The following is a 26,844-nucleotide window of genomic DNA, read 5'->3' on the forward strand; positions in this document are numbered from 1 at the left end:
CCCACAAAACCCCAGGGCAGCTCTCCTAAGGAGGATGTTGGACATTTGGGTTTTCCAAGAGTTTTACCTGAAGCATTTCAAGAGGCTGGTGGGCACCTGTGTGGTATCAATCAGGCAGCCCCCACAGAGCAAAAAAGCTCTTGGAGAGACGTTCAGCCACATGAAGCTGCCTGCCCTGGCAGCTGGCAGGCTTTCCAAGGCAGGTCATTAATTCCATCCTGTATATTTAAATTCCTCCTTGCACTTTCCAAGGGGTAAAGCCACCCCAGCCCCCCGCTGGAGTGGTACAGCACTCACAGACTACTCCACAAAGCCCACCAAAGCCTTCACCTCCCTCCTCTCAGCCGGGGCTCTGCTAAACCAAGCCCTTCTGATTTTGTTGGAGATCCAGCACTAAGCAGGAGAGCGCTTTGTAAAAACAAGAACTAATCCACTTTTGGGCAAGTGGAACCACAAAGCCCCTGCTCGCGGCTTTGCTGAGCGGGAAGGACACCAAGGCAGCCCCCGCGCAAACCAGAGACGCTTTGAAGACTAAAATCCCTTTGAAATTAGCACCCTTTAATTGTATTATCTTTTGCTGACAGCTTCAAGTCGGTCACTGGTGATCAAAGAGACAGAGAGAGGGAGGGAGGGAGAGAAGCCCCGGGTGGAATCCCGGGGTCCTAATGAGGAACAGCACCCGGGCACCCCCGCGGGGCTGATCTGGGCCCAGGAGGCACTGCTCAGTCGGCACTGCTCAGTCCCAGGGTGGTTGGAGGTGCCCATTCCTCCTCAGCACAAGGGGTCTCCAGGTTACCCCCAAAGGAACAGGGACCCCAGCACCACCATTCCACAGGGTCTCAGGCCAGGTTTTGCACCAGGTGCTATTTGATTCCCCCTGGGATGCTCCACTCAGCTCTGGAGAGCATCCAGCACGGTCAGCATGGAGCCAGGCTCTGCTCAGAGCAGGGTGGCAGACAGGGTGTATTGGCTCTACACCCTTTCAGCTGCCTCATGTACCCTGCAAAGGGTAGCAGGGACTGGGACAAGCCAAGAAAGGACACTAAGGATGAGGGAGCATGAGCAGCAGCAGAGATGGAACCACTCAAACCCAGCAAAGCTGTAACACTTTCAACACATCTCCTCTGAGCACAGACCAACCAAGGGCTGCAGGGAAGGAGGGAAGCTCTTGGGAAAGGCTTCACAAGTGTTTGCAAATGCTGCCAGTGCTTTACAGACTGTCACAGCAAGAACCCACCCACAAGGAACCCCACCTCAGTTGTTGCTTCACCTGGAGATGCTCTGCCCCATGACCAGAACCTGATCTTCAGAGGCCACGAGAGAAAAAGGAAAGGTGACAGATCTGTTCGGATGCAGGATCAAGTGAAGGGACTTGAATTCAATTGATTTATAAGAAGCAAAAGGTGATTTATAAAGAGCAAAAGGTGATAAACTGATTTTTTATTCCTGAAAACTAAGACGTGTTAATCTCAACCGCTCAGGCCCATCTGAGCACACACACAAAACTCGAGGCTGTTTTGATGTGGGTCCATAAGCTCCCACCCTCTCTGGTCTCTCCAAGTGGTGGCCTTGGAGTCACCAGCCACATGGCAGACCTGAAACACCAAATCCCCATTGCCAGCAACTGCTGCCCGTCCACAGAAATGCTTTCAAGTTTATCTTTTGGCTGCTGATGTACAGAAATTACCACCACCTGAAGTTACTGCTTCTTTTAACACAAGATTGGCCAAGAAAAACATTAAATGTGAGCAGGCACCTCGCAGTAGCTGGCTGTAACAGCCCTGGCCATTCCTCTCCAGGATTACTGGTGATCTCGTACACTTGGGTACCAGCCAGACTCGTAACAACAAAACCCCCAGCGCCTGCCATTACCAAGGTAAATCATGTTTTTTTCAGTGGCTGAAATGATGCTACATAAAAGGCAAGACCAGGCGCTCCACGGCTGCCTGTGCAGCTCTAACTCAGGTGTGCAGGCAGTACGGCAGAGCTCAGCCCCTAATTACAGGCTCACTTACTCTATTTTCCACTACAGGTGCAAAAGAGACTCGTTAGGAAAGTGAGGGAGAGAAATGGAAATGGTGATGGGAAAAGGGAGGCACAGGAAGCCCCGTGGACTGTGGAGCACAGAGATGGCAGGAGGTGGAGGTGGGAATGCCAGGTGGGAGCCATCGGGATGCACCACAGCTCCTGCACTGGTGGCACGTAACAGGGGGCAGCAGTGACCATTGCATGTCACATCCCTGCCATCCACCTCTCATGTGTCACCCGTGACTCCACCTGAACAAAACCCACGCTGGTGTCTTTTCCACACTGCAGTTTGTCCCCAGTGCTGCCCACCTTAGTTTTTTCATTTCTGCTCCACCGCCCTCCCAGTCACCATCTTTGCAGGTCTCGGCATGACACTCAAATTAGTATCAATAAATGTTTAAAGGCTCCCAAAGCACAGGGAAATGACTCTTCAGCAAACCAGCATGTCACGACGGGAAGGTCTGATGGCATTGCTCAAGCTGCCGGCCAAGATGTGCATCACGGGGAGCCAGAGCACCATTATAAGCCCTTCTGCACATTTTAAGCCTGGCTCAACTCCAAGGCTAAACATCTCAGCCCTGGACTTCAAGTAACAATCAGTTCCACAGCTGCCTGAGGAGTATGGGCACAAAGAAAGTGTCCTGAGCTCACTCCGGATTTAATGACAGAGGGAACACAGCCCATGTACCAGCTGCTGCTCCAGCCCTCAGCGAGTCCCACCTTCAGCTCCACCACAGCATAGCACCCTCCCACACTGCAACACCAGCAGCCAGGACAGATGCTTCAAGAAGCCTCAAAAAAATTCACAGTAAATTCAGAAATCCCAAAAGAAAAGGGTTCCAGAAGTGGCAAACAACAAGACTACACAAGATCTGTCCAAGCCCCCTGTCCTGGCGGGCTCCACCCTCCCACACAACAGCTCAGCACACCGGGGTGTTTTGCTCCACAGGGTCTGCACGGGGCATCAGCCAACTGACCTGTCCAGAGGGAATCGTGCTTCATCCCCTTTGTGGAAGTCAGTGCTGTTCTCCAGCCTGGCCAGGATGTCCATCCTCTTCATCAGCATCTCCAGCATGTCGCTCATCCTCCGCAGCACCCCTCGGGACTCCAGCGCACCCATCACTGCAGGCACACAAAGAGCAAGTGAGGCACAGTCACGACTGAGCTCTGCTGTGTCCCACCCAGAAAATCCCCCTCCCCACGGCTTCAGCCCCAGAGCTGCCCATGGTCTTGTGCTCCCCAGCCCCACAGGTGGGCTCGGCGGTGTATGAACCATACCAGTGCTCTGCTGTCCCCAGTATCCCCTCCCCGGCTCTGCCAACAGATCCATAGCCCATCATCCTGCCCAAGCAGGGTGAATCCCTGTCTGTGCCCAAATCCAGCTGGGCTGCTCCAGCTCCTGAGAGCCCGCAGTTATACCAGCCCTGGATCCAGCCTCCTCACCTGCCTCTCCGGGTATGAACTCCTGAATTATTCAGCCTGTCCCAAGGGGTTATGAGAAACTAACTTTATTCCCAAGCACTAACCAAACACCCCTTAATTTTTCACTTCTATTTTTCACTCTCCAAGACCCACCTAGCCCAGCATCCTGCCTTTGACAGCAGCCTGCAGGGGATGCTTAAGGAAAAACATGGGAAACTGAGCAAATAGGTGGTCATCCCCCAACACATCCTCGCAGCAGCACCGGATTTTCCTGTTACAGAGAAGAATTTATTTCCTACCCAAATGTGCTGTGGGGTGGGTGGTCCAGCACTGGAAATAGCTCTGTCTCAAATGCTGCATCTCAGCAACCCCCCCCCAGCAGAGCAGGCCCCCAATTCCCAGCCCTATTTCACACTCTGGGTCCTATGGGTTTGTACTGCACTGACCTGCTGCTGCATTGAAAGCACTGGGGATACACAGGAGCCCCTGGCTCCCAGTTTGATTTTGCCATCTAGTGACAGGCAGCCTGAGCCTGGAGCCAGGGAACAGAAAATAAACCTCCTGTTTCATCTCAGAGCGGCTCATTTCACGTTGGTAATAACTTAATCAGTGCATAATCCCCTGAACCTCTCCCGTTTAGCTTATCTCCGCCGTGCCACTCACATGTGCTTTTCAAGAGGCAGCACATATTTAATTTAGGGAGCAGCAGGAGCCGGGCGGGTGGAGCTGGGAAGGCGAGCGCCTGCCGGACCCCCTGGGTGGCTATCGGGTGACTATCAGGAACACCTCCTGCATCCCCAAACAGAGGCACAACCAGTCTTGCAAAGCCAGAGCGTGGCTGTGCCTGGCGCATCCCCGGGATCCCCCACCCTGGCACAGCCCCCTGCACCCAGCTCAGGTGGTGGGATGGGCATTCCAGCGGCATTGTGTGCCCTGGCACGGGTTTCTCCTCACCACGGGAGCGGACTCAAGGTGCTGAGCGCGTCACATAGCACAAAGGCTTGAATGCAAGGCCTGGATGGTCTGGGTTTGGGATGAGAGCGGTGTATGGCTGTGGTGGGATGGAGCTGCTGCAGAGCCACAGCCCCGGCTCCATCCCCACTCCCCCAGTAATTCACCCACTGACTCCAGCTCCAGATGCTGCAGTGCTGGAGGCAGGGGTTGGTTTCCAGCTCTGATGGAAGAAGGCTGCACTGGCACTGCAGCTGAACCAGGGGCTCCAGCACCCGCACACCCCGGCTCTCACCCCGGCAGGCGCTGGGAAAGCGTCGGATCACCACGGCTGTGCCGCTGTCGGACACACGGCACGTGAACACAGGGCTACGAGCCAGCCCTCAACCCCTCCGAGAAGCTGACACTGGGCCAGCCAGACCTCGCCAAAGGCTGTCTCCCACGCTTGGCTGAGATTATCAGCAACACATTATTTTTCCTGACGCTATCTTAACAAAATGGAAGAAACATTGAGAGCAAAAGCAATTCCTCAAAAAAGAAAAAAAAACCAACAAACAAACAAACAAAAACAACCATTCATGGAGACCAAAACTGGGCTCTTCCCCAAACATCCCTGCAGTCCTGTGGCAAGAAGTTGGGGGCTTCTACTTGAACTGGTGGGTGCCCAGATCTCCTTGGGTGGGTCTGGGAATGCAGGAGCCACCTTGGACCATCCCACCAGGAAGGTCTCCCAGTCCCCTGGGTGAGATAAAAGTAACAGCCTGTCCCACTGAAGAGCAGCAGCAGTAATGAACTTGCAATTAAAAGATGCTATGGGGGGGAAAATGTGGAAACTTGGAGACCCTGAAGCTCCATTTTGACAGAAGCCACCCCAAACACAGCTGAGCAAATCAGGCAAAGGCACAGCCAAGGAAAATAGAAAAGCTCCAAGATAGGCTCAGGTCAGAAAATCCACATTACTTATTTGCCCACAGACCGAACCTATTCCAGTGACATCCCTCCCACAGCCAGGCTGTGTTCAGCACCCTCTGCCAACCCCCCAAATGGGGATTTCCACTCGGGATTTGCTCCTGCTCTGACATGCCAGCATGGCCAGCAGGCCAGAGCTGAGACCTTGAACTCAGTTTTTGAGTGGGCCGGAGATTGGTCATTCTTCTTGGATTCTCCTGTGCCGGTGGGTGAAGCTGGAGGTCAGGAAAGGGACCTGACACAGCCCCTACAGCTGGCCAGAAAGGTTGAAAACACAACATCAGGTTTCCATGGACAGAGCAGTACCCCTGGCCCAAGGATTTGGATCCCAGCTTGTTTGGGGGGGGTCAGGCTGTGATGGTTTGCTGGAGGACACAAGCAATAGAGATGACCAAGAGCTGCTTTTGCAGCTCAGACTGAGCTGTCACCCCAATCCATAGCCAGGCTGCATTTCGTGAATTACAGAGGCTTGTTTAGTGGTGCAGCTCATTTGAATTTTAAATGGTTGCTCTAAAAGCCCGGGCAGAGCTGGTCCCTGCAGGAAGAGACCTGGGTGGTCCTGAGGGGTTTGGGACGGGTCCCAGGAGCCTCTCCAGCCCCACCAAGGGAGCCCAATGCTGGCCTGGGCAGGGGGACAGGGAAACTGAGGCACAGAGCTCATGTTTCTAGCATGCAACAGTGAACTGATGTCTGTGCCAGGCACCCCAGGGTGCTCAGTGCCAAGTCCCCACTGCCCAGACTAAGCTCCCCAGGGATCACCAGAGGATGGAGATTTCCTTCTGCTCAGGTCACATCCACACTCCAGGCAATCCAGGCAAGGATGCCTGCTCAGAGTCCTCACCACAGAAGCACAGCTAAGAAGACAGTTCTGCTCCCAAATCACTAATGAGGAATAAGGATATTCCCACTGGGGAAGAAAACCATTTCCCCTCGGATCCCAGAGAAGCCAGCAGCAAGTGGAGCCGCAAGCTCCAGCCCCACAGCTGAGCCCCCACCACCAGCCTGGCCCCCCCCCAGCACTCCCACTGGCTTCCCTGAGATTTCCCTGAGATTTCCCCTCATGTCACTGCCACCATCCAGCTTCCCAGCTGGTTTCGAGCGACTCCAGGATGCTTCTCAACAGCAAAGCTCTGAGCTTTGCTGTCAACAGTGAGACGAGATATTCCTTCTCCAATAAAGAGATACAAAAAAAAAAAACTACTAAGTAAAAATAGTAATTAAAAAAAAAAATTCCCAGCCTTCCCTGCATTATCTTTCAGGGCACCCTGCCAGAAAAGCAGAGCTGTGGCAGGGCGCAGCTCCCCCCAGCCCTCCCCCGGCACTCAGAGATGAAGTCAAAGCTTTCCCTCATCAACACCTCTCTCTTTCTGTTCCTGGTTTTTGTTGTTGTTGTTGTTGTTCCAGCAGCTCAAGGAGGCTAACAACGACCTGACATTTTTGGCAATGATTATTACATCTCTTGGAAAGTGTGTCTCATTAAAAGCTAAAGAAAGGAGGAAAAGTGCTGAAGCGACCCTTTTAAAAATGCAAGAGCCAGGATTAATTTGTTAACCTGCAGCTCAGAGCCAGATATCTGCCAAAGGGCTGCTCAGCTGCCCGAGCTATCGATGGGGATTCAGAGGATGGAAGCAAGCCCAGCCAGGACCCTCAGCTTCTCCCTGAAGCCAGTGATGAAGATGCCCAAAAGAGAGTTACAAACAGCACTGCAGGCAGCCAGGATAAACCCAAACCTGACTCAACAGCATGAAACCCCAGTAAAATAGTCCTGCAAACCACTTCCTTCAACCAAGCTGCTAATTACTAAGGAAAAATATTCTAATTTCCCTTGATAATCAGCAGTGATGGGAAAGAAAATACAAGTAAACCCGATCGACAGATTAATTGGAGTTTGCTAAAGTGTGACAGGGTTTTGACAGTTTTCTGAGTGGCAGCCACGCTTTCAAGGCAATCACTGAACTGACAGAGGTTTTCATAGCAGCACTAGGAAATAATGATTGCAATCAATCATATCTTACCGGATTTCACGAGACATGCTGGTAAACACAGCAGAGGGAGGAGAATTATTTATGGTGCTTCAGAAGAGCATACAGCTAAGTAATTGGATGAAATCAGGGGAAAAAAGGAAAGCATCCCCTAAGGGTGATGTCTCCTGGAAAAACGAATAGTATCTGTGTGAAACCAGCGGAATAGTCAACAGCCAATATGCTCAAATTTGGATGGGTTGAAACCCAAGGGAATTCACTAATGATGCACTTCTCTTTAAAGTACCTTCTTGGAGTGAACACAGCCGTGGGCAAGCGTTACCCCCCCGCCACTACCTGCCACTGGAACCTCCAGGAACGGGAGCCAGGACGAGTGTGCGGGGGAGTTTTGCTGCATGTGCCGACCTGAATGCAAGGGTGAAGTTCAATGCCACATGCCTCAAGGATTCAATGACCCTTGTGGGTCCCTTCCAACTCACAGAATCACTCAGTGATTCTACGACTGCAGGAACAGGGAGCAGCTGAGAAAGCACCATTTCATGGAGCATCTCTGGCACGGGGACTCCCTGCTGGACAGCCCAGCGCAGGGCTGGGACCAGCGGGGGTGATGTGAAGTGATGCTGGCAAAGTCCAGGTTGTGCTACAGAGGAAGGAACAAATGGGAAGGAGTTTCCTGTCTGAGACACTGTGATTTGGGATTCTGAGCATCCTCCCCACACCATCCCCCCACTGCTCACACTGGGAAGCCATCTCCACAAGCAGGGATGGAGCGTGTAGGATGTCACCCTGTCACACCTGTGTGGGGCTCTTGGATGCTTGGGCTGAGGTTTTCAAAAGGAGCTAAAACCCCTCAGAAGAACAAAAATGGCACTTTGGGGGCATGTTCCCTTTAGCCACTTGGACTGATCCAAACCTCCTCGCCCTGCAGAGCTGCTGGACCTTGATGGCAGCTCCCTGTCCCTGGGTCACTCAGCCCCACCCTGTTCCAGGGAGGCTCACCATGCTCAGCATCAGCTTCACGCTGAGATGGGAAAGAACAACATTTCCACCCAGATCCAAGTCATTTCAAGGACAGCAAAAGCCTCCCTTACCCATCACTGATGTACTGCAGGGAGAACAAGGCACAGCCTTGACCCGCATGTGAATAGCACCCAAAGCATCTCCGTGACATTTAAAATGCAATTCCACACTGTATCCCCACTGTCCATATCATGGCTGGTTTGCTGTTGGTTCCCTCCCTTCTCAGACAATCAGGCACATCCCTGCCTGGCCATCTCCAAATGCTCTGGTCCAAGAAGGGAATTTGCTCAGAGGTGGTCAGATGTTACTCACATCCATTGAAAATACCAGCTGAATTAATTTCAGTCTAAAGCATCGTTTGCTTTGCTTTGGTTTCCTCCTTTAAAGAACAACTCCAGGCTACTTAAACCCCTCAAAAGGACAATGTTATCTTGAAGGATTTATTGGAGAAGAAACTGGAGGATCCCCAATGTGGTGCAGCCAGGCCCAGACCTCACTGCCCAGCTCCTCGGGTGGTGGTACCCAGGGCTGTTCCCAGCCCATCCTCCCATGAGGGCACCCACCCCAGCACGTTCCCAGGGAGCAAAGCCCCAGCCTTTCAATTCCCTGCCCCTCTCACATTCCCCTGTTTACTCTCACTATTGATTTTGATTCAAGCAGATTAAAAGACCAAACAGCCAACTAGCCAAGGGCTAACCCTGACACATAATCCATTACAATCACAGCCCAGAGACCCAGCACTAACTGGAAACAAGAAAGCCCAAGGCCAGGCTCAGGCTGGCAGTGATGGCCACTTTCCATTTCCATCCCTTAGGGGAAGCTGCTCCAGGGATGGGCGAGGTCCCACTGAGTGGTTGTACCCCTCAAGGGGCTCCCAGCCAGTTACTGCCACCAGCAAATCCACTCACATCTGCCATGAAACTGCTGCGCTATTTTTATGCTCCTGAGGGGTTTTAGCTCCTTTTGAAAGCCTCAGCCTCTCCCACCCCAGCACGCTGCAGGTTCTCCCCACAGGGTGATGCCACCCAGGAGGACGATACCCCACAAGGTTTCATGGAGGAGGTTGGTTAGAGGAAACCACAGAGAGGTCCTGAACACACCTCAGCCTCCACCCAAGGTCCTACCACTCTTCTTCAAGCCTGCACAGAGTGTGGAGAGGGGTGCCAGCCCAGTGTTCCTGTACCAACCCTGCTGGGTCTGGGGTCTCGTTCCTCCCTTGGAGCAGCCCTTCAGCTGTGGGACCCCAAGCTGAGCCTGCAGAAGGGGTTCCTGATGCTTCTCCACCCCAACCAGCTCCCATTGTTCCCACATCTGAATGGAAACACCTGTAGGAGCAGCCTGCAGCTCTATCTCCACCCAAACACTTTCTCTCCCTATTTCCATACAAATAAGAAAAGGCACAAAGCTGAGCAATACAAACAGACACTTACACTCCCAGCCAGGAGCGTTTCATTGCTGCAAAGGAGAGCACAGGGCTGTTTCCCCCAGCTTTTACTACTTCTTACCTCCCCACACACATCAGAGACCTGGTGTTCCCTCTGGGACATGGGGACAGTCCACAGGACCATCTCCTCCTCTCCCCAGCAGCCCCAGGAGATGGGCTGGGGGAGTTGGGGACAAGGAGATGAATACACACAACTCCAGCACAAGCTGCAGTTCAGCTTTTATTTAATGGGTTTTTTTAGCCCATCTTTTTCCTCCTTTTCATTCCCCCTCTAACTTTCTCTTTTTAAAAAGTAGCAGCAGGGAATTTTTAGTTGCTTCTCTATTGCCAGCCAGCACTATTTTAAATTGCATTTTAAGCTTTTCTGCAGTGCTTCAAACACCTCACACTGCAGGAGAGGCTTCCAAATTACAAGATTAACATCGATTTTAAATTGCTTCCTAAAACACAAGGGCTCCAGAGCAGGGATGGATCAAGGGCAGCTGCTGGAGCAAATCCCAGGGGACACAGGAGCTCCTGGGCACAGCTGGACCCCACACTGGATGCTGTTGGCACAGCAGAGGCAAAACCAGACCCTGGGTTTGCAGCTGGGACTCCCAATTCCAGGTGAGGAGCAGCACACACTGGTCCCACAGGACAGGGACCAACTTTCATTTGGGTTCTTGGTCTTTGTGAGAGAGGCTTCTCTACAAGGGCATCAGCACTAACTCAGCTGGTTCTTCTCCTAACAGCCCCCGTTGCTGATCCAGAGAAAACTGTATTATCAGGAGCCAGTGCCTCAAGAATTGCACGAAAGGAAGGATTTGAACCAGCATTTGCACACCCCAAAAGCAGCCAGAGGAAGGTTTCAGGAAGCTCAGCACCAGCATTGCTCCTCCAGCTCTGCACATCCAGCACTCGAGCCCACAGCCACATTTACAGCTGTCCCAAAAACCTTCTGCTTCAGAAACAGCAGAACTCACTCATTTAACATTTCCAAAATGATTACCATTTCTCCTTCAGCCAAAAATATTGGCCAAACAGTGCCGGGCATCCTGCCACCCTGCTTCCAGGGGCTAATAAATCATCCCCTTCCTCCAAACCCATCAATCTCCAGGGAGCCCAGCAGCTGGATCCTTCCGGCAGCAGCGGAGTGGGGCAGCAGCCCCAAGCAGAGCCCGCAGGACGAGCCTCAGCTAATCTCTGCTTGAGCTGAACCGAGCCCTGGACTCCCATTTCAGCCAGAGAAACAAATAAATCAATGGGAAAACCCAGCTTTTTACAGAGGCTGCTATGGTTCCCACTGTGCTAGTTTTATTTTCTGAAGTACCTGCTGCCTCCCAGGCTCCAGATGAATTTTGATTTAGGAGTGAAAAGGGGTAATAAAAGCATAAAGAGCCATTAACATTCCTCCTGGCCATGGTGGGGTGTTGGCTCATCATGCATTGATGAAAATGCCATTTGACTTCCTTATGAGCTATAGAAAATCAATTAATTGATTTAATCATTCCCTGGGAGTCGTTGCTTACGGAGATAACAGAGTGCCAGGGCAGCAGGATGCTGTTCCTGCCTCCTCCGAGGTGGGGACAGCAGGGGAGGGGTCAGTGCACATCCCTGCACCGAGGTCTTGACCTCTGCTCCCCCAGACTCAGGAATTTACACTCCCATCTTCCCGTAAGTTTGGTGGCATAATTTTTTTCTTCTCTTTAAGCCTGCAGGCATCAAATTCTGAGCAGCAATTCTACCAAATAGCCACTTCTTCAGTAAGAGAAATGTTCACAGAGTGGATTCAGTCTTAACCACTGAAACAGCAGCCCTGACACTTCTTTTTACCCCCCCTCAATATGCATTTTCCTCCCCCAGCACATTCCCACAGAAGTGGGCAGCAACCCCCAGTGTGATGTGGAACTCCCTTTCCAAGCATGGGTTGGGGATGGGAGCACAGGGCACGTTCTGATGGGGGACACCAGCAGAAGCAGGAGAGGACACATGCTTTTTATCAACCCCCACTTTCTCCACCCGAACAAAACAACAGTCTGCTCCCAAAAAAATGCAGGTTAAGGACATCCCTGTGTTGGCCATGGGGGTGCAACCCCAGCACAGTGGAGCCAATGGCACTCATGGGTGCTGTGTTACACACTTAAAAGAGCTCTTGGAGCAACCAAGCATCCAGCAGGAGCTGGCAAAAGGCAATGCTTGAGGCAGAAAGCACTCACCCTGCATCTGGGTTCTCCATTAACCCCCTTCTCCCCAGCAGTACTTGGACAACAAGGAAGGGGGAGAACAGTCCCGAGCAATGGGAGCTGCCAGAGAGTTACCCCCACTTCCCCAGGAAAAATCAAAAGCCCATCAGCCCCCAGCACAGCTTCTCACCAAGGAGCTCCTCCCAGAACCAACCACCTCCACTTGGCACCAACCAGCCAACTTCTCATAGCATCAGCTGGCTGCTCCAGCCTCCAAGGCGGCTTGGAGCGGCTTTGGAAGGGATGGATGCAGCAAGGCTGGAAATGAGCCCCAGGCACTGAAGAGCTGCCCAGCACACTCCTCCCCATGGGTTCCCCCTGGCTGGCACCCACAGGAGACTCTAATCCAGCTCTGGATACAGCAGGAGAAAAATGAAGCACTGGGGACACGCAGCTGCATGTCCCAGCTGATGCCAAGGAGGTGACACGCACTCACTGACCCACACCCTCTCCATAGGGACCTGGGAAAATGGCCTGGATAACAGCCCCACAGGCACTGCAGGAAGAGGTGTTCAGAGAGGGAAAACCCCTGCTGCCTTTAGAGAGAGTTTTGCACAAGCAAATCTGGATTCAGATCCTGAGAGAAGCCTCATCCCCCTGCCTGGACCAGCATCCAGCACCATCCAGGGAGACACGCTCCAGCTTCCACTGATCCTGACAAGCTGCTTACAAGCCGCTGCAGTTACCCAGGGCTGATCAGCAGACAACATCAAAACACGACACAAGCAGCCCAGGAGAGGGTTATAACTCACTCAGGGAGAAACTGGGAATAATTAGCACTGAGTTTGCTGAGCAGAGTCTGCCCTCCCTCCTCTGCCTGCGCCCCCCGTCACTGTCACTGGCTTACACGAGTCTTCACAACTGGTTCTCCTGTCATCTTCGCTGTGCATTAAAGGCAGCAAGATAAATTTATAACTCACATGGCTTTCTGAAAGCAAAGGGAACACGAGCATCCCTGGAATTACACATCTGTGCACCATGTCTCAGGGAAGGAGCAGTCAGAGCCCTCGCTCCTGGGTGGTCTCTCCAGCCAGGTCAGGTAAGAAAAGGGATTCTCAAAGCCACAAAGCAACTTTTGGGTATTTTGCCCCACTCAAGCTCCTGCCAGAAGAAGTGTGTGCTCTGGAGAGAAGCAGACTGGGATCTGTCACAGGTGGCAGTGACCCAAGCTTGCAAATGGGTCCTGAAATTACCTTTCCCAAGAGAGAGGGAACTGGGATGGGAGCGTGAACACATCTGTGTTTTGCTTTAAAGCTCCTTCAGGCTGAGCAGCATCTCACTGCAGCCAGGACAGAGCCCAACCAAGCTGTCCCCTCCTCTGCTGTCATCCCTCATGATGAGAGGATACAGAGCAGGTCAGGATCATGGACACAGACCTCCTCCTCCTCCTCCTCCTCCTCCTCTCCCAGCACGGCTGACTGTGAGGGAGGACAGGGAATTTTTCAAGCTCACTCCAAGCATTGGCAAATCCAAGCTTGACCTTTCTGCATCTTCTGTGAGAACAAATGGCAATGTTACCTGGGCATGCTAACCCAGCTGGGATGCTGCTGGAGCAGAAGGAAAAGCAGCAGAGACAGGAGCAGGAGCAAAGGACCCCTCTGAGGAGATCATGTAGGTTCTCGCGTTTCTATTTGGCCTCTTTGCTCTGCTCCTCGGGGAGCAATTCAAGGGATTGAAATAACATGAGATCCTGTTGCTTCACAGTCCTACAGCTCTGAAATAGTGAAGATGCCCTACAAAACCCTGAGCAACTTCCAACATTACCTTCTGCAGCACAGTTCCCATCCCTCCACCAACATCCCTGCTCTGGAGAGAAACAAAAGACACAAACAGCAAAGCACTCAGCTGTGCTGCACAGCCCTGAACCATCTCCCTCTCACCTCTTCTGTGTTCCCTGATGGAAGAAATCGCTTCAAGCAGATGAGATTCCAGGAACTGGAGCAAGCATCAGCTGCAGGAGAGGCAGAGCACTCCAGCAGTTGGAATACAGGAAGGAAGCTGGGTTTGGGGAGAACAGGGCAGGATTTCTGCCAGGTGATGTTAAACACCATTTCCAGCACAACATGCCTTGGCTGCTGTCTCTGGACCTCTCCTGATAGCCCAACATGGCAAACCAGAGCCACTCTGACACCCCAAGGAAGCTGCAGTGCTCAGTTTCCCCCATGGTCTGCATTCAGGACAAGACACCCCAAGCCAGTAAGGGGGGGCTTCCCTAGTAGGTTTTCTCCACAACTTTCCCAGTCTTTTTTTTGTTCCCTAAAAAATGAATACGAATGATCAAGTCTCAGAGGTTTTTGCAGCAGAAGTTGTTCTCTGCTGCACTGGCCACCCCCAGACAGATTCCAGGTCAAGTTACCTTTGCCCTGCTGCAGAAAGTCCCAGCGATGTAGGACTGGGAAACCCCCTGTCCCAGTCCACAAGCTGTTTATTATCCCATCAGGGTCCATATCCTGCAGCCCCAAGGAGAACAAACCCCAAAAGACATCTTGGCAACCTAGGAAAAGGTGCAACAGCCTTGAGAGGATGTGCTTCACTCCTGCTTTCTTGTATTTTCCAGTTTATTGCTCTAAAATCAGCTCTCCACTACCCCTGTCCTTCCTTCATCCCATCCCCACTGATCCCTTTCCAAGGCAGTTGAGGAAACACAATGCAGGAGCCCAGCTGTGGTCACTGACAGGAAAACAGCTGGAGATGCTGCTGGGAAGCTTGTTTTGGGGTGGAAAAGGGCAGGTGCTGAGCTCTCAAGCTGAGAAGCAGGAAACACTTGAAAACAGGTTAAAAAGACAGTAAACACGCAACTCCAGTCGCTCAGCAAACCACCACTTCCCAAAGGCATCAGGATGCAAAGGCCTCAGCATGAGAACTGCTGCTGCAGTTCTCCTCCATCTATATGAACCACTCAAAGCCCTTGTACCAAAGCACCACCAAGGTCAGCTGAAATCAAACCAGATCCCTCTGGCAAGAATCAGAAGCCCAGCAGGAGGGCAGAGCTCAACTCCAGCCGATCCAGGATATCAGGACCCGTCCCCTGGGTCTGCAGCAAATCCCTCCAGCACCTCATACCCAACCATATAGGAACCAACAGCAAGAGGAATCCAGAGGCTTTTGATTTTTTGAACAAGCTACAGTCGTTCCAGGCAATCTTCCAGCCACATCTAATGGCGTTTTAACACTTAATAACCTGTTTTCCTCTGCTAATCCCCTGCAGCAGCAAACTCCACCAGCAGGATGTACATCCCTACCAAATCCAGCCTGGGGGACCACTGCCAAATCCCTCCTGGCTGCACTGCCAGCACCAGGATTGCAGATTCTGGTACTTTTTCAGGATCAGCCCCCTGCCCCTTAACTCTGGCAGTAAAACAACCCCAAGAAAGATGCTTGGGAAAAAAAAGAAACACCGAACATCTTAAATTCTAAAGAGCAGGAGAGAAGAGGGCACAAACAACTCAATCTCATGAATCTAGAGTCCTTCCCGAAACATCTCCCACATTCAGAATTTATAGACCTATCTGTTCCTTTTTTATCTACATCTTTGTTTGCAGAACAAATTCTCTCGGTGGCCATTTCAAAACAAAGGAACCTCTGTCTGTGTTTACTTGACAGCAGTGGATTAGGATAAAATAACTTGCATTTCAGAAGGCTTTTTTTATTTATTGTCAAGATGCAAAGCCTCTGCTGCATCGAATCACCAAGCAGAGAATCCATCTGAGGAATGATTTCTGGCACACACTGAGAAACTTAGCTTTTGGAGACAACCGCCAAGAAAGGGATTCACATACAAAAATCAAATTTTAAATGGGATTAACTTTTGGACTGTGACATTATCCATTTCTCCTTTTCATGCTCCTGCCTCACATCTATCTTTATTTTGGTTACGATCGGCTGCTCGCACAGCTGAGAAGCCAAGAAAGCCCTTGGCAGGGCGGGGGTATCTTCATGTTTCCCCTTGGATTGCAATATCTGAGGTTCAGGGTTGGGTTGGTCAGGACACCCAGGGAGAAACAGGAACAGCCCTAGCCTAAACTGGACCATGAGCTTTAGCATTTACCCACAACACAAAGGATCTCTTGGATGCAAATGATTTTTAAGCAAGTGATTTTTTGACACCTCCTGATACTCTGCAGCCACCCCAGCCCTGCAGGGACTGAAGCACAGGGGCAGCTTCCCCTGCACAGCATCAATGCTGAGCTTGCCAGGACATGTGAAAACAACAAGCAGCACAAACAGCCACAAAAGCTGGGATCAGCCCCAGGAAGGACCACAGGACCTGACAGTCACTAGCCAAAAGCCCTGCTAAAGACACCAGCTCTGCTGGTAGAGCAGCCCACTTTAGAGTGCCTGGGAGAGGATGCTGCCAGCTTCCCTGCAACATCCAGCAGTTAATGAATAATGCTCAGAAGGGCCCTAAACCCAGTGCTTCGATGAGTCCAGGTGGAGCAGGGAACAGCAGCAGGGATCAGGCTCCTTCCCCACCAGCAGCCCAGTCCCAAGAGATACTTAAGCCTGGGCATGGCAAACGTGAGGCCACACACCCAGAACTCCTCCAAAGCCATGAGACCTGAACCTGTCTATGTTTGTGGGAATATCAGCCTGATCTCCTCACACCAAGGGCTGATCAGCCCAGCAAAATTAACCTGCTCCTCTGAGCTCACCCTCAGCCCAGCACTGTGCATCTAACAGCAGCAGTAACCACCAGGAATATTTCTTGGGTTTCCTTGGGATCCACAACACATGTTAATTAAATGCCAGTTTGTTATTCAAACAGACCTTCTGAGACTTCACAGTGCTAATAAGCAGCATATCCATTTTTGTTCCCATCCCCCTGACTTCGACGTGCATTCCCACCCTCCTCCACGTGATCTCCGCACTCCCCCAGCCAGGAGGGACCTCTGGAGTCGCTTCCCTGACCTCCTGCTCCAAACAGAGGGGGTCAGACCTGCCCACAGCCTCACGTCAGCCAGAAGTGTTCTCAGAGTCCCCAAGGATGGAGTTTCCCCAGCTTCCCGTGGGCTTTGACTCCCCATTTCCCAGCGCACCAGTCAGGCTGCCCAGCACACATCATCCTTCCTGACTTTTTCCATGGGTGTGATAGTTGGCTTTTCCAGACACCAGAGCCTCCCCCAACAGCCACCTTTCACAGGTGACAGAGAGGGGACTGTACTGACATTAGACAGCTCCTGCCTTGTGCATGTGCTGGGGCCTCGGTCCCGCTCTGCTCTGGGGGTTGCTCACCCCATGTAGCTGTTTGCAGGGAGCCCTGCTGGGCACAGCTACATCACCCCGTGGGACAGCCAGTCCCTATGTATCAGTGTCACAGGAAAGGATGAACCCAGTGTTAAAGAGCCAGAAAAAAACCTCTCAGGTTGCACCTGCCAAGTCCTGAGGACAAAGAAAATAACCCTCCTCCAATTTGGCATCCTTCCTCCAGAGACAGGAGAGAGGATGCTTTGTGTTCAAAAACAGTGTGTGAGACCATGAATGAGCCATACCTCCCCCAATAAGAAACACAGCAACAGCCAAATGTGCAGCAATTTATCTGGAAGCAATACTTTGCTTGGCAAATCCACAGAATAAAGGAAAAAAAATTGGTTTTACATTGAATTTTTGAGCTTTCTAACAAAGCGGGACTTGCCTTAGCCAGTTAGAAACCTAAGAGACCAAAACCCTGAAAAATTAGAGGACCTAGATCATGATTTATTTCTTTTCTTCTTTAATTGAGACCAACCAGGCGTTACCAGAAGCAACATTCAACCTGCAGCACCTCAGAGCAAAGCAGCATCTCCCCTGACCAGCCAGGCTGGTGCTCACAGCCCTCAGCACAGCTGAAGGGGCTCAGTGCAAGGAGGAGAACCCATTTCCATACCTTGATTTAAGCACCTCAAGCAGTAAGCATGGAGAACTCAAAGGTGAGAGCCTGAAAAAGGAGGTTTCTTGTGATCCAGCTCCAGCACCGCACTGACATTGTACCCAGTGAACAGGTAAGGATAGAATCAGTGCACTCAAAGGTCTGGGTTAAACTGATGACAAGAATAAAGATGGGAAAACTATTCCACTCCAAAACATCCAGAGAGGGGATAAAGAGATGAATAATTGCCTTTTTGCCATCATTTCACCCCAACTTTAAGGTCCTCTGGGATGACACCAGGTGCTTCTGCAGGTTTCTGGAAACCTTTGCTGCTCATTGCAGCACAACCTGTGTCACCTCAGCTCTGCTGGTCCCACAGTTAATCAGTCCCTCTTTGCCTTCTAGTTCTCTGCAAACTCCTTGGGGACACTGCAGCTCTCCTGGGACAGAGAGCAGCTGTATCACTGAAACCTTTAATTTCAAACTCAGGAATCTTTTCAGGACCCATCTCCTCAAAAGCCAGCTCTGGAGGAGGCAGTGGTCTGGGGGCTTCTGCCCACCCTCCTCATGTGCTGCTTTTCATCCTGAGAAGGAAGAAATCCCCTAAATCCAGGTTTCACTCACCAGCCATCCCAGGACTGTTCTTGGAATGGGGACAGAGACATTAACACAGCACCACCTTCCTTAGAGGGTCAGGTACCTTGACTGTGCCAAGACATGCAGAAACAGCAAAAAAGCACCGATCCTGCAACCTGCTCCAGCTCAGGCTGAGGTCACCAGGAAAACACCAGTCCCTTGGAGAAGGGGTTTAATGGAGCTGGTGATGGGATTAGGGGAGCAGAGGGGGAAGAACACCAGCCACCATCCATAGGGACAACACAAACCAGCTGCCCATTCATTCATCTCTCTGAAAGTCAACTAAGCAGTTCAACAAGCACCATCCAACTTCTGGAAACCACCACTTTGGTCTTCTACTCCTGTAAGGAAGCAACTAGCACTTCCTCCAGCACCAAAAGGAAATGATTTAATGTCCCAAAATCACATTCCACGTGAGGCTGTGGAGCTCAGATCCCTCCATGCTTTTGGTACAGAGGAGACCACAGTGGCCTGACCAAGCCTGCTCAGCAGAGTTCGAGCTGGGAATTTCACTCTGTGCAGTTCAGTCGACTGGAATCACAGAGGAAAAGTTGGGGGAAGCTCAATTCCTGGCAGCAGTGTCCTCCCAGAGCAAGGGCAGGACATGACCCTCCCACCACAGAAGCTGTCTGCTGAGCTGACTTCACGTCTCGCCAAAAGAGGTGTTTTAAAAAATGTAACAGAACGCACACTTGCTAAAAATCGGATTATTCTTTTCTATGTTTCAGTACATCCACGAAACCACAAAGGCCTTTTTATTTTCCCTTCCCTAAGAAACAATTTCCACTCCCTGCAGACGAAAACTGCTCAAAACCACTGACCCCTCTGAGCACCTGAGCCAAATCCTCCACGTGTCAGACCAGGTGCAGCTCATGCAACCCACTGCTGCCAGCTGAAGGTCTAATCGCACTGTTTCCCCATCCCTCTGCTGCAAGCCAGGGTCAGTACCCACACTCCAGCACTTGTCCCCACTGTGTCACACCTCCGGATGTGAACACAGCCAGGTTTTAGACACATGACTGCAAAGGGCCCCACACCGTGGCAAGAAGGGCCAACAGGACCCTGAGCCATCCTGACATTCCTGAAACGGGCCAGGAGGGACCTGTGGGAATGGAGGATCCAAGCACCATCCTCCTGCATCCTTGGCAGGATGGACATGGAGCACATGGAGCATCCCACGGGACAGGATGGACGTGGAGCTGCGCTTACCTTCAGTCCGGATGGTGAAGGGAGAGTCCCCCAGGCGCTTGGCTGAGAACTGCCCTCCCAGAGAAGTCATCAGGAAGCACAGGGTAAAAAATCCAATGCCCAGCACGAAAATCCTGTGGGAGAGAAAGTAGAGCTGGAGGTGTGATGAGGAACCAGCTCACTCCTGGGGCAGCTCCACCACCCTCTGTGCCTGGGGTAACCCCTCTGCAGGAGCTGCTTTGTTTTGGGGTGTATGGGACCATCCCAACTTCCCAACTGCTCCATCCCCATGGGTCACTCCATTCAGCACAGGCAAGGAGCATCTCTGCAGCCCCAGTCCCAGGAGAGCACACCAGCACCTCACCCCAATCATGGCCAGACCCACACGTGCTTCACAAGAGCCCCAGGGGGCTTCTGCTCAAACCCTGGCACTGAGCAGGCAGGTTCTGCCTGAGAACACTCTCTGAAATCCCTGCAGCCTGCTCTGACAGGCAGGCCCTGAAGGGAGAGTGGAGGACTTGCATCTTCAGTGGGAAAGTTGAGCCAGACCATGACTTCCAGACCAAGATGCTCCACCAGATCCAGCCCAACAACCTCGACCGCAGGAACCACTACAATGAACAATACCCATGTTCCTCCTGGGAGAGTCCAGAGTAAAGAAAGGCCTTGTACCTTCCCTTCCTCCCACAGGATCTAAAAAAAAAAAAACAAACCTTTTTTTTTTTTCTTTAAGTAAGATCTTTTGTTCCCCTGTAACTAGGCCACCAGCATTTGCCATTGTGTCTGGCACGGCCTGTGCAGCACGGGCAGCCCTGTGCACAGGGGGATGAGGAGGGACCTGCACTGGCAGCACACACGTGGCCTGAGACCATCCCATCTCTGCTTTGTTCATCCAGGCTGCCAGAAAAGCAGCTCCCACAGGGACACACCAGGCAGGATGTCACCCTGCACATCACTCCCATCTGAGCTCGCGGTCACCTCCAGCTGCACGAGAAGCAGGAGCTCTCAACACCACTCCTGCTCAGGCCAAATTCAGGCCAGTAACTTTTTGGGGGAGTGAAAAGGCTGAAGGCAACAGCTGTGTGCCAGCAGGAGGGTTATTGTGCACCAGGGAGCATAAAGCAGAGCGCACTGTGCCAAGGGATGGATGCCTGACCTCCTTCCACTGCTCAGAGATGCTGCCGTCATCTCCGAGACTCCGTGGAGGTGCAGGATCCTCCAATGGACACACGGGAAAAGCCCTGGCAGAGCCACTGCCAGGTGCCATGTACAACAGCCTCCAGAGCCATGGTGTACCAGGGATCCCACCAAACCCAGGGGAAATTTTAAGAAGGTGAAGGAAAAAAGACATCTGCCAGGCAACCTTGTGAAACAACAGGTTTGTCATCTGATAAATAAATGATATGTGGAACAGGGAGCTGAGGAAGACCTTAGGGGTGGTTACTGGCATTGCTTCCTCCCAGCATCCCTGAGCCAAAGGGAAGCAAACCACGGAGGACAGGAACCAGCAACTCTCCTTTACAAGCTCGCAGCATTATCCACAGGGCTCGGGAGCTGTGCACACAGACCCACAGCACAGCCACTCAACATCCAAACCAGGCTTTTCCAGAGAAAGGCTTGCAAAGGAGCCCCCCATCTAAGCATTACTACATAGTTAAAAGGCAGAGGATTAGGAACCAGCCACCAACTCTGAGCTACAACGCACCAGCATGGCAATTATCTGCCGCTGAAAAGGGCTGGCAAATAAAGTGACCTTCTTCAAAGCCCTTGTTAGCGACAGGAGATGTTGTGAAGAGCTGAAGTACAGGGTCAAGCAGCTCAAGAAGGACTGGGCTTCCTCAGGGAGATCTACTGGAGGAGCTCCCAGGGCAGCTCCCTACTGTCCCAGCACAGCATTGCCAGGCTTTCCTTGCCTGGAAAGACTCCTGGGCAGGACATGGCACCCCCACAGGACCCCATGAGCTCCCCACCTCCATCCCACCAGCTCCGACGCTGCTGTTGCACAGACAACACACACAGTTGCAAGTTGCAGTGCAAGAACAAAGGGTTTCCTCTGCCTGCTCTGAGCAGGATCAGCCTTGCTCACAGCAGACAGGCATCTAACCCTGGTCCATCCCCCTGCTCCCATGGACCAGCCCTGCCCCATCCCCAGCAGATCAGGGGCACCTGGCCACGGCTCTGGGGGAGCAGCACTGTGCAGCTCCACACCCCCTTCTCACCTCTCACCTAACCAGGAGAAAAAGCAACACCCTGGGCTCGTCAGCATTAACAAGCTCTGACAGCAGCACACTCAGCACCAGCACAAACACTCCCTGACAGCCAGGCCAGGAGATCTGACCCACCTGGGAGAGGGGATGCTCAAGGGCATCACTAAAACTGCCTGACACCCCTGTGCAGACACTCAAGGAGTGAAGCAGCTCAGGTCCCTTTCATTTCTGAATGAGCCTGCCCTGGAAGGGTGGAAAGCAGTTTAAACAAGCTACCTAAGTCTCTGCTAATCCTGATTCCCATCCCTACAGGCCTGGCTACAGGCATGGCTGGAGTGCCCTACAAGCAGTAACTAGTGGAGCACAGCCATCCCCTCCCCAGCTGATGCTGATAAACCATCGAGCTGCAGCATCTGCACACAGAGATGCCCATGGACCCCAGTCCCGATCCCAAAGCAGACCTCAGAGCAGGGTTTCCAGAGAGCCGTGGTCCAGCTCCAGCACGGAGGTGATTGTGGAGGCAGCAGAGCATCCCTGATGCTGCAAAGCAACGTGGTGTCCCATAAATAGCTTGGAGAGGGGGTGATCTGGGGACATTAGTGCATCCCCGTTATCACACCCTGTTCTCAGCCACATAGCACAGTGCTGGGTCTGGAAAAGGCTCTCAGGAACACAGTGGAGGGGTTTGCAGCACCCAGCTTGGCTTTGGAGGGTTGAATTTGTCCTTAGAGAAGCAGAGGGGGGCCACTGTCTGCCATGGCACTTCCCTGGCAGGACAGGACAACAGCACAGTGGAGAAGCAGCAAGCTGAAGGAGGTCAAAGCCCAGCAATGCCCTGTGACCCAGGGTCCTCCCTGGGAGCACATCATGGCACAAAACCCACCCAAGGCCCCGTCCTGCTGCCAGCTGCCCCCTCCCCCAAGGGACATTTTAACATAGCATCACCTGACTAAGTGCTCTGATCTGATCTTGTTCTTTGCTCTCACCCCTCCTACTGACAATATCTTCATCATTATGCAAGACCTTGTTTACGCTTTTTAATCTTCGTAATTATACTCTGGCAAGGAGTGATGGTTAAACACCAAGCAGAAAGAAAGAGGGGAAGGGAAGCAAAAGAGGCAGAAAACAAAAAGGGGAAGGGAGGAAAAAGGTATAAAGGTGCTCTACTGTCTCACTAGGAAACAAAACCTTTTTCATTTTGACTGGATTACACAGAGAGTAGGGGAAATGCAAGATGCTTTCTCCCTAGAAAAGAAAAAAAGAGGGATAAGAGCCTAACTGGAATTGCTGTGTTTGGGAGAGAAGTGGATCGAGCCCAGCAGCAGCACTCCAGGGAGCAGGGAGGGTGCAGAGATGGGCTCTCAGCCTCAGGACCCCATCTCTTTTACTTCTGTTGATCTTCTCCAGATGACTAAAAATGCTTGGCCGAGCCTTATCTGAGCAGTCTCTATATGCAGAAAACAAATACCATGAAGCAGGTAAAACATACCAGTCCCCAGATATTCCAAATTGTCCAAAAATACTGGGTCCTCTGCCCCAAAATCAAGTCTGACTCCCTGAAGACTATGGAGCTCCAATGAACAAGTAACATCTATCCTGCATGCTGGCTTTGCCTGTCATCCCACGTCACGTTTAATTCATCTCCCAGGCACAGTTCTGGTGCCAAGTCCCTCTCCACATCCTCCCCAAACTGAAATGTTCACAGTTCTGGGCTCTGGCTTGGTGCCAAAAGAGAAGGAAGCCAAATTCCCTGAGCCTTTAGTGAAAATTGGAAGTGATGCCCAGTCGTGGTAGATTCTGGCCCATGGAACTGAAAGCTGGATGTGACCAGGAGGGTCTGAGTGCTGAGTTGGGAGGCAGTGGAGGGAGGAAGGCCAGCAGAATCCAGCAGGATGGGGCTGTGACACTGGGACTGTGTCCACAGTGCTGCATCACCCTGCTGGGACCCACAGGAAGAATATTACACAGATGCACAGGGGAAAAAAAGGGCTACTGAGAACAGGTAACATCTTTTATTAAACAAGTTTTCAACACCCAAGTCTCTTAAGCCCAGAGGCTGAGCCACCATTCCTACAAGCAGCAGCAGTCAAGTTAATAAAAGATGATCCTTCTCCTGCAAACCTTTTTTGCTCAGAGCCCAACACCGTCACTGCACTGCTGAACTGACGCTCAGCCATGGGCATCGTCTTCTACAAAGGGGACCAGAGTGAACTCTCTTACTGACCAATGTTATATCACATGGAAAGCCCAGCTTTTGTTTCCAGCTGGCAAACTTGCCTAAACTCCCCAAGTTCTACAAAACCAAGAGCTGGGCGAGCTGGACCAGTGCTCCACAGTGCATTCATTACTAAATCTGGCACCACGAAACACGCACGGAGAGATGTGCTCTCTCTTCCCCTTTGCTGCAGGAGCTCTAGCAGCTCAGGGCTTTGCACTGCTTTGCTAAGCATGTCTGGAGGGTGGTTAATGAAATGTTTTGGTGCAAAGGATCAGGTTTCCTGTTCGCTGTTTGACGACAGCAGGGCTGCCAGGAGTCCACAGGTGGATCGCACCCCGGGATTCCCTGGAGCAGCGAGGCTTTGCCCAGCCTGCAACAAGGAACCGATTCACATCCTGATTGTCACAATCTACTCCCACTCCTGTAGGTGATCCACATCGGCTGAGAATGTGGGTGCTGATTTTAGGGCAGGGGGTGCTGACTTGTGCCAGGTTACTGCTGGAGCGGGGCAGTGCCAACACTTACCCACGCTGGGCTGGGAGCAAGGTGACACAGGACTGTGGCATGGGGGGGTCACACTCAGCATGACAGCAGCGTGGAGGAGGTGCAGAGGTCCTGGACATTGTGGGACAGCTAAGAGATGGTCCTGAGAATTTCTCCTCTTACACAGGGAAAGCCTGATTGTTAACAAAGGCAACCCTGCTGGTTCCCATGGAACCGATACTGGTCTGTACTGGTTTGAGAGTAGAAGCTGGCCCAGGGCCCACAGACAGGATGGTGCAGGTCCTCCACACTGCTACGGACACCAGGGACCCTCCAGCCACCACAGAGCCCTCATCCACACACATCCTCATCTCCAATGGGACCTTCTGATCACCCTGCGACATGCTCCCTGTGCTCCCCCATCCTGATTCCAGGTCTCTGCTGAAGATGGGTTCCCCTGCTCCAGGGGTGATGTCCAGGGGACAGGGATGCTTAGGGCCAGTCACTTCTTCATTATGGACTTCAAACCCAGTTAAGAAAGCAAATAGCCAAGTGAAGAGCCCTGGGCACGCGTGTCCTTCCCATCTCTCTCACAATCCCTCCCCACTCCACACTCAGAGCAAACCTGAGCCGTGGGGACCCTCATGCCTCTGCCATCACTTTCTGACATCCCCTTGCCCAAGTTCCCCAGTCCCAGGGCACTGCTGCGGGATCCAGCAGCAGGAATCCCTCCAGGCAAGCACTGCAGAGCCAGGCAGCTCCCGGGGAGAGGCAGTCAGCACCTCCAGAGAGCAAGAGAGAGGCACAGCCTGTCCTCCCTGCCAGCTCCGGGCAGTAGCCTGGGCTAAAGAAAAAGGCAGCGACCAGATCCCTCCGGTGATCCCAGACCTTCAAACACAGCGGGGAGCGCCGGCAACCGATGGGCTGGGCTGACCCCACCTTGAGCTTCGTCCCACGGCACCAGCCCCTCTGTGGGTTTTTGGTGCCTCTCCCCACAGAAAAACCAAACAACTACCACCGTCTCCCATGTGTCTCCAACCTGGGAGTAACCCAAGAGCACCTACAGTGAAGCAAGAAAGCTGGAGAGCAAGGACTGGAGAGGGGAAGCGAATGCATGACGGCAAACACGAGGAGTTACACCAAGGGGAAAAAAGCAATGGGTCGGTACGGGTGTGCTGGAGCCGGAGGGTTTCAGGTCTGGATATCGACCCCAGCCCCGCTGCCCGTTCAGGGTGGCTTTCAAAGTCCTCATCGGCACCAGCAGGTTTAAATCAGAGGAACCGAACCCCCCCGAGCGCCAACATCTCTGAGGACGGTATCAAAGAAGGCAGCGGCGAACAGCCTGGTGATAACCCCAAAGACACCGGCGGGAGGGGTGAACCGGGGGCCGCCAGCCTGCGAGAGCTGCAGGACCCGCAGGCTGACCCGCGGGCAAACCCGCCTGGATCTCTGACATCCTCCTCTGCGCCCAACCCACCCAAACACCCCCCGTCCAGCCGCAGCCCCCCACGCTCCGCCACCCGCTTCCCACCCGCAGGAAGCCGGGCGAGGCGGGAGCGAGGGAGAGAAGGAAACACACCAACTTTACCTAAAGGGTCTCAAGGTGACGAGGCATCTTCTGACCATTATCTTCCCATCCGCGTTGACTGTGATCATCGTTCAAAGTTGCGGGGAGCGGAGGGCGGCCCCCGCACCCCCCCGACACGCTCCGAGGGGCTCAGCGGGCGGAGCGCGGGGCTCCGCGGGGGCGCATGGCGGGGTGCGGGTGGGGGGCACCTCCCCGCCCTACCCCTACCCCTACCCCTACCCCTGCCCCTGCCCGGGGCCGGCCGAGCCCATGGCCGGGCCGCTCCGCTCCGCGCAGCCCCGCGCAGCGGCTCCGCTCCGCCCCGCACCGCCCCGCGGAGCCTCCGCCGGGCGCCGCGTGCCATCTAGCGGCAACCCGGCCCCGCGGAGGGGGTGCCCGGGCCGGGGGGGTGCCCGGGGAGGGGGTGCGGCAGCCCCCCGAGGAGAGGGGATGGCGTTTTGGGGGGAGGATGGCCGGTTTTCGGCGGGGAGCGCGGCCGCATCCCGGTGCGGCTGACCCCCGGCGTGGGGACCTCGGGAGGTGGGGATGGCCCTTTTTGGCAAAACGGGGTAGGGGAGTCAACCCAGAAATGCCACTCCCGCGGGTCCTGTTTGCTTTTGTAGGCTTTAAGAGCAGGGCAAACCGCTTTTCTTAGGAATATG

General features: G+C 52.9%; 1 protein-coding gene across 2 annotated transcripts in view; it reads right to left on the minus strand.

The window, feature by feature from the left end:
* The window catches only part of MGAT5B (alpha-1,6-mannosylglycoprotein 6-beta-N-acetylglucosaminyltransferase B), a 64,105-nt gene extending 37,739 nt beyond the window's left edge, over positions 1-26,366 (minus strand). For both annotated transcript variants that reach the window (XM_027691671.1, XM_027691670.1), the window contains exons 1-3: positions 26,204-26,366; positions 19,729-19,841; positions 3,006-3,150 (exon numbers count right to left, since the gene is read on the minus strand). In XM_027691671.1, coding sequence (XP_027547472.1) covers positions 3,006-3,150; positions 19,729-19,841; positions 26,204-26,271 — 326 coding nt within the window. In that variant the 5' untranslated portion in view covers positions 26,272-26,366. The remainder of the gene's footprint in view (positions 1-3,005; positions 3,151-19,728; positions 19,842-26,203) is intronic.
* Positions 26,367-26,844: the final 478 nt, after the last annotated feature.

This window comes from Neopelma chrysocephalum, unplaced genomic scaffold (genome assembly GCF_003984885.1).
Source record: "Neopelma chrysocephalum unplaced genomic scaffold, ASM398488v2 Primary Assembly neopelma1_84, whole genome shotgun sequence".
In the NCBI taxonomy this organism is placed as follows: Eukaryota; Metazoa; Chordata; class Aves; order Passeriformes; family Pipridae; genus Neopelma; species Neopelma chrysocephalum.